Source organism: Pinus tabuliformis, chromosome 1_1 (assembly GCF_031772625.1).
Source record: "Pinus tabuliformis cultivar Carrire ecotype Pingquan chromosome 1_1, CPIR1, whole genome shotgun sequence".
Lineage (NCBI taxonomy): Eukaryota > Viridiplantae > Streptophyta > Pinopsida > Pinales > Pinaceae > Pinus > Pinus tabuliformis.
Window position 1 is genome coordinate 762,117,198 of NC_142297.1, and position 8,312 is coordinate 762,125,509.

The window sequence follows — 8,312 nt, forward strand, 5'->3', positions numbered from 1 at the left end:
TAGAGTGTGAGAAAAAGAATGGAAGCAGCTCTCTACTTTAGTGGTTTAGGTTGTGAGCAGTCCATCTAATTGTCGACGACTTCATTCCTCGTACGATGAGCACTTGGATGGGAAGTTTCTATAGAAAACGAAGCAATAGTTTAGTTTTTAGAAGGAAGGTTCTACTCATCGGATAGTGGGCAGTTAGTCTTTACTTCAACTCCTTGAATCTGGTCACAAGACTTTTATTTTTTGATAGTGGTCAATGGAGGTCAACATGTGAGAATGAGGTCTCTAGTTCTATGGCCAACACTTGTTCTTCTAGTAGCTGAATCAATACTCAAGACTTGTTGTATTTGTTCTCTTTCACTAGCTCTTTCACCATCTCTTCTACTATTTCTTTATTTAGTATTATTTATTTTTCCTTACCCCTTCTTTCTTATGAAAGAGTGTATCTCTTGTCTGACCAAGCATTCGTTATAGTTTGCTATCTCCATCTCGCCACGTTAATCAGTCTGTCCCTCGTCTTCGCGACTAGGTTATCTAGTTCTCCTTTTCAGTTGTAGCTAGTTTTCATTTCTTTCTCTCTAGCTCAAGTACATGGACTCCTCATAATCCCTTTTTTCTTTCTTTGGGTGTAGATAGAAAGTCACGCATCCCTTCTTAAAGCTTTATTTTCCCTATTTTCCTTGTGCTCGCCCCATCCCGCCTCTCTCAGCGGTTGAGGCATTCTTTCTCGGCTTATTTTTCTTTGTGGGAGGGCTGACTTCGGCCTTACGCCACTTTGGGTGAAATCACAAATTAATTACGATACAGTGTCAATGCCTATTTTTTGACTGGGCCCTATTGCATTTCATTTTCGTTTCAGTTAATATTTTCAAACTTTACATTAGCACAACTTATGCAACTTACACCCTTTAATGTTGACGACTGTTTCGATTTCATGTGCATATTTCGAGGATGCTGCTCAGCAAGGTATTTGTGCGTGTGGCGTATTCATTAAGATGGCAAATGCACAAACTATAGATATTTACTGGAATGTTGGTCCAGGGACAAACAATAGAGCAGAAGCAGTGGCTTTAGTGGGCTTCCTATCCTTCAGCAAATTTCTAGACATACCGAATCTACAAATTTATGGAGATTCCAAGGTAATAACTGACCATGTTTTGTCAAAGAAACACATAAAAAACATTCACCTTGGCGGATGGATGAACAGGATAGCAGCATTATGGGACAACAAGAAGGACTATACTATTTCCCATATTGATAGAAACAAAAACAAAAAGGTGGATGCTTTATCTAAAATGGGTCTAACCTTGCTCCAAGGTTTAGGGAGAATGCAGATAAAGGCAAACAACAATATCTACCAGATCCAGGATTTCCAATTTCAAGGCATATAGCATAAACTTATGATAGAAAATTGGTTTTTTGTATCTGACTTATGCACATATGTTGGCTTCTATAGTTACTAGCTGTTTTGTTTCCTTCCTAAATTTCATCTCACACTTGTGGTAAATTGACATTCGAAGCTCTTTTTTCATCTGATAACCTCTCAGCTTCCTCGCATGTTTTCTGGAAATTTCATACTTTGTCAGTGTCAAGATGGGACATGTTTCAAAGCTTACAACTTATCTCGCAGTAATATTGTCATTGTATATATAACAATTTTTTCTTATAATACAAATATATAGTTTTTTCGTGCTAAAAAAACTTACACCCTTTAATGACAAATTAAACGTGCCAGCGTGGAGCCTAAAATAGCCAATTTCAGGGCAATCTATGTGACATCTAGTACCATATAGCCAACCTAAGGAGAATAATGTAATTACGTATATACTACAACAAATCTCCGACCAAGTACTTTCCCTTGGTAGCTCCGATCACTTTTCACTAATGAAAGCTCAACCATAAGAGCGTCAAAAGGATTTGGATAAACTTAATCAATTGCTTATTTAATGGATGCTACTGAAACTAGCCTTCCTCCTAGTTCAAATGCTTACTTTGACTCACCTCTGTTTCAGTGGGTCCTATCTTTACGTCTCTCTCGAGTAGGTGGGAATTAAGTGGAATTGGAACAAAGTAGCTATCGGTCGATGTGGTGGATGTACTTGAAACAGGCTCTTAATAGTTGGTTCTTCCCTTTTATTCATGTATATATATCGCGGAGTGTTCATTCCTCCTGGCGTACTTTAGGCTTTTGGGCATCCGAGCGTGATGAAATGAGTATGTTTGTAGGTGTATGCTTTGTGTTTATGACCGAATTGTTTCTTTACGCATGCCTTCCACTTACTCCTTACTTGTAAGTAACACTTGTGAAGCTCATGCCTTACCCCCCTGCCGCGTTGGTGGTGGGATTGCTAGTAGAGATGCCTGTCTGGGGTCAATTGATGGAACAAAGCGAAGGTAAGTTAAGGACTCCACTACTGAATGAGCACATCCAAGCTCCCCCACGACATAGTCAAACCCACATATTGGTAGGTGGCGCAAATACATAGATAGGGTGAATACACATTGACAAGCATGGAGAAAGAAACCAAAAGTGAATCGGCAAAGTATAGGGTGTACATCGATTGGTCAAAGGAAAGAGCACACACCGTCTCGGTTAGGGGAATACGAAATGATAAGATCAGGAAGAATACGCATTGGTCAATAGAAGGAAAAGGACACACAAAAGAGCATCGGTGATAACACATTATGATACAAAACGAACACTAGGTAGAGATCAACGGAGAACATGGAGGGGAAAGAAAACAAGTGGTAAGGCCCAAGGCAGTAAGTAAAGAAGGCAAATTAGGGCGATAGGACAATAGGTCAATAAGGTGGAGAACAAGCAGGTCTGGAACCATTTATTGAAGATATCGGTCGAGGGTTGCTACCTCTCTAAGATGCCCATCAAGTTCTAGTTCCACCTTTTTGAGATTGAGACTGTGCCCATTTAAGACTAATTGAAGCTACCATGGTAAAACCCTCATGGGGTTCAGACCTAGTGTATTCCCCATTTAATATTAATTGAGGCTACCATGTAATAAGACTTATCCCAATGTATGAGGAATTCTTAAGACTCATCCCAATGAATGAGGAATTCTAAACCTAAATTTGGCTATTGTTAGGATGACTTAACGGAAATTTCAAAGAACCTTTTTATTCCCCATTTAATATTAATTGAGGCTACCATGTAATAAGACTTATCCCAATGTATGAGGAATTCTTAAGACTCATCCCAATGAATGAGGAATTCTAAACCTAAATTTGGCTATTGTTAGGATGACTTAACGGAAATTTCAAAGAACCTTTTTTCCTACCTGAGGAAAAATTATAAAGGAAATCTCAAGTTTAATTGAGGCTACCATGTAATAAGACTTATCCCAATGTATGAGGAATTCTTAAGACTCATCCCAATGAATGAGGAATTCTAAACCTAAATTTGGCTATTGTTAGGATGACTTAACGGAAATTTCAAAGAACCTTTTTTCCTACCTGAGGAAAAATTATAAAGGAAATCTCAAGTTTAAATTTTGAAGGTATATCATTCTTGTACAAGGTTGACTGACGTAGATCCATGAGATATATTGTTGAGACAAAATGAATATTGAATGAACACATTAAGGAATTGAAGAATTTTTTTTTTTATCATCGTGTGATGATGGTGAGGTCCTTATAAAGTTTAGATACCAAATCTCCTTTGAAAATTTTGATTCATTTGCAGATCTAGTATTGTCATATCATTACTATCCCATGCCAAAGATATAAATGATTTAAGACATATTGGATTGAAGTTTTTTCTTAAACAAATCTATTGTTGCCAATATCTAATATTCTAAAGTGTTAATGTTATGTGTATTGTTGATTCACTTATATTTTTATTAAAGTGTTTATTGTTTTTTAATCTAAAAAAAGCATATATCAAATTGAAATTGAAAATAGAGGAAATGACACATTGCTTTCATACTAAAGTTATAACTGGTGCAGATCTGTGTAAAATATGGCTCCGAGCTTCGCAAAAATAATTGGTGGCTCATCCGCTTCTGGAGGGCAATCTCCTACCCATATCGTGAGTGAAGCCCCAGCTCCCACTATCCAAGTGGTCCAGGACTCACTCGATGAAGCTTTGAAGTTCTCCGAAAGTGCCCTAATTTGCCGGTTCAATGGTTTTTGGCCGCGGCTGATAGCACTCCACAATTGGATCTCGGAGGTATGGAAGCCTATCATTTCTGATGAAATAAATATCTACCCCTGTGCTAGAGGTTTCTTTATAGTAGATTTTGAAAATCCTGAAAGCATACAATGTATTCTAGATTCCGGCCCTTGGTTTTGGGAAAAATCAGGCCTATTCATGAAGCCATGGAACCCATCATTCGATCCCTCTACAGCAGTGATAACCTCAGCACCAGTTTGGGTGAGATTGCCAAGCCTACCCTTGCATCTCTGGAATCTCTCCTCGCTAAAAGCCATCGGAACTGCAATTGGGAAATTTTACTGCAGGTGCCCAGAAACAGAGGAATATGCCAGAACCACCTATGCACGCATCTGTGTGGAAATGGATTTCAGCGCCGGATTCCCAGCTGAAATAAACCTAACAAGTAAAGACTATGTGTGGAACCAGAAAGTGTCCTCTTCAGATGTCGATCGTGCTTTGAGGCGGGGCATCTAGCCAAAAATTGCCCAAAAGCCTCTAAGAAAAATTTTGCTAGAAAAAACCTACATGGTGGGAAGGAGCACAAAAAGAACACTACACTGTCATCAAAGAAGAATATTCTAGAGAAAACTCTGAGTCACAAGAAATCAAGGAAGAAGGAAACAACTCTCAAAGCAAGCAAGGAGAAAGCCCGCCCCAACAAATCAACAGTTATGAGGATTTGAATACCGCAGAAAATAAATCTTCATTTAACAGCGAAGGAGATCTCCTAAACCAAACTTCTCTGACTATAGATCGCGAAGCTAAGACACCAATGTCCCAAGAACTAGAAGAGATGAAGGAGATGCAAGACAAAGGAAGTTGGAAGACCGTAGAGAAAAGAAAGAAAGCTACAACACCAATCTCGCCAAGAAAAACGAGGAGCCAGACAAGTAAAAATTAAGAAAATTGTAGGTCCAATAGACCAATTTGGTCTCAGTGGACGTTAACCATCATCATCATCATAAACTTCTCAAAACAATAATTTTCATTAATTAATTGAATACTAATTTTGTTATTATCTAATTCATTAATATTTTATATTATTTATTAATATTAACTACCTAATTATGTGAACCAATTCCCTGCTTAGACTGCATTGACATTTTAAATTTAAGTTATTAATTTAATCTTGTCCCATCCTTTAACCTAACTAATATCTCCACTCTTTTTAATTAATCATAATTTCCTTAATTATATAACTATTATAATTTTTTCGTTTAAAGAAAAAATTAAAAAAAAGTAGTGCTGAATGAATACAGTACTCGTATAATTTAGAAACTGAGGGTACTGAATATATTCATATCATAATTAGAAAATGGTGATGGATGAAGGATGAACACGAGGCTCAATTATATGATTGTGTAATACGTGAGAAATTAAAAATAACAATAAATAAATATTTGCAACAGAAGTGTTGGCTTTAAACGTTACTGTAAATAGATGTTTTGAGTACTAGAAACGTCTCTTCAAATTCTAACCACAGACGTAAACTGTGAGTCATATTCAGGACAGAGTCTCTTCAAATTCTAAGCACAGTAAGTAACTTAGAAGGAAGCCATAGAATCGTTGTATCAATCACAGCGATAGCTTGTTATAAATCATTAGTGACATCCTGTGATATCATTCGCCACTCTGTGTTTGCAGGCTTCTTCAGCACAGAATTAAACCGAGCCACGTGATTTCAGCGATTCAAGCCGAACTTCTAATATTCTTCCAGAAAGAAAAGTTGTATAAAAATCGAAAATTTCTGGTCATTGAAAATGGAAATTGCTGAAATTTCTGGTCTGCGCGGGTGCTCAGCGTGGTGGTCTGAATTGCCCAAGAATCTAAAGGAGAACGTATTGGCATGGTTACCAGCTGAAATATTATGTAGAGATTGCGGCGTGTGTAAAGAATGGAATGCCCTCTTTACATCCACTAAATTCATAACTAATGATTGGCTTTCCGCACCTCCCAACAAGAAACCATGGCTTCTTTTGTTCCATGACTTCGACTCTTTGAATTGCATGGCGTACTGCTTCTTCACTGACACCTGGAAAAGACTGTCCCTCGCCTTCTTAAAGAATCAATATACCGTTGCCGGGTTTTGGGTGGACGCATCGGTCGCAGGCCTTTTCTTGGGAACCATCGACTCTTTTAATCCTCGAGGCTATTATGAATGGAAGCTTATTGTCTGCAATCCGGTTACAGGAAAGTCGATAGAACTTCCCAGGATAGAGGATAGTGTTATTAGGGCCATGACCATGGTGACAGAGGAGGGCCACGGTCACAATGGAGGCACATATAAAGTGATAGCAGTAGTGATATCGGAGGACGCAGAGAGAGTAGAAATATATGATTCGATTTTGAAGTCGTGGAGTACAGCTGGACACCTGCCACGCCTGAATTTTGCAACTTCGAAGATTGTTGGTTCCGGCGATTTCCTGTATGTAAATTCTATGGATGCAAATTCTTCAAGGAAGGGCATCGTGGCTTTCAGCATCCAAAACGGGACGTCCGTCTTCACGCCGTTACCATTAGAGGATGTGGATAATAGTAGCAGGCGCTACGTCCTGTTCACTTGCGGGTCACGAGTGCTTCTAGGTTCATGCATATGCGATACCGATGAGAATATTATTATATGGGAGTTAGAGAATTCACACTCCTCAATGATTATGTTCACAGAGATTGCAAGGATGCCTCTTATTTTGGATTCTTACAGAAGGCACGAACTTCATTATGGATGTTTAATGTTTTCTTTCGAAGGAACAAGGAATTTGGTTTGCATCACGTTGGGTGATGACGTGCTCGTTTATAATTTAAACCAAAAAACATCGACATGGCTTCCCAGATGTCCAGTACCCCAACACTGGGGTGGTATTCCAGCTCCTTTTGTGTTTGAAGCTAGACCAGATATGGATGTGTAACTAATAAGTCATTTCCTTGTTCACAAAGAGCATTTCTAAATATTTTTCCCTCTGTTTCTTTGTATATGTTTAAACATGTTGATGCTTTTTCTTATTATCTCTTGGTTTAAACATTTTTCCTTCAATAAAATTCGCATATGTTAAATGATATCTATTATTATAGTACTCGCTTTATAATTAAATTAGCATTTTTATTATAAGTAAATAATGTTACATTGTATAATTCTTTTACCGTGTATGATAAAATTGGTATGATCAAATGAAAATAAGGATGACAAGTTTTGTTTATATATAAATTGTGTTTTATTATTACCATCAAAGTGAAAGTATTATGTTGAATAAGAATTATTTATCTTTTTCATCAAAATATTACCATTTATCTTTTAATCTTATTATATTATACATGAAGTTAATATGATGAAAATTTGTATTTGGTCATAATGGAAATGGGATACTTTACCAAATGAAAAGTGAAATGATGAATTTTATCATAAAATTCAAGGAAATGTAAGTAATGATTATTTAAAATCAAGTGCTATTAAGTAAGATTGAGAATTAATTTTTGTTGACATAACTTTAATTATGTGATAGATACAAATTCTTGTATGTTTAGAGGAATAGACAATTAGGCCTCATATGACATAGGGTCTATTATGAGTCTTACTATTATAATACGTGGGTGAGCCATGTCATTCATAATATATGTTATGGGTATCAAATAAGGGATTTAAATATGGGACCTTGTATTAACATGCCCTTACATTTTCATTGATGTGATATAGGTTCAATTTTGAGTAGTGAACCATGTCACCTCTAGCATAGGGCCATGGGTATCCAATAGAAGTGTGACTTGAACATGGGAAATTGTACTCAGATTTACTTACAGTTTCACATGTTCAAGGGATCTCTACATTGGCTGCTCCTTAAAGAGTGCAGAAACAAGAGTTGAACCCTCTACCTTGTCATTATGAACTCAAATCCTTAGTATCGTGCCATATGTTTATCATATCTTTACGATTAACATTGCCATGCACAAATTCACACATTTAATTTTAAAATATTGTTCTCATATTTTTTAGCTTTTATATTATTTCTACACTCATATTTGCAAGAAAAAGTAATTGCATGTATTTTCATTATAAATACAACTATTTTTTGTTTTGATGTTATTTTAGTATCTTACCATCTGCAATTTTATATGATTATTTTTTAAATTGTAATAATCCAAAAAATTTAAAAATGATAAGTGA

General features: G+C 36.6%; 1 protein-coding gene across 1 annotated transcript; it reads left to right on the top strand.

The window, feature by feature from the left end:
- The first annotated feature begins 5,916 nt into the window (after positions 1–5,916).
- Positions 5,917–7,062, top strand: LOC149216254 (F-box/kelch-repeat protein At5g15710-like). Its single transcript, XM_089389881.1, has one exon. It carries the CDS (start codon positions 5,917–5,919, stop codon positions 7,060–7,062), a length of 1,146 nt encoding a protein of 381 aa, XP_089246007.1.
- The last annotated feature ends 1,250 nt before the right edge of the window (positions 7,063–8,312 follow it).

Coding starts and splice junctions, on each gene's coding strand:
- LOC149216254 (XM_089389881.1), top strand. CDS start 5,917: ATGGAAATTGCTGAAATTTCTGGTCTGCGCGGGTGCTCAGCGTGGTGG.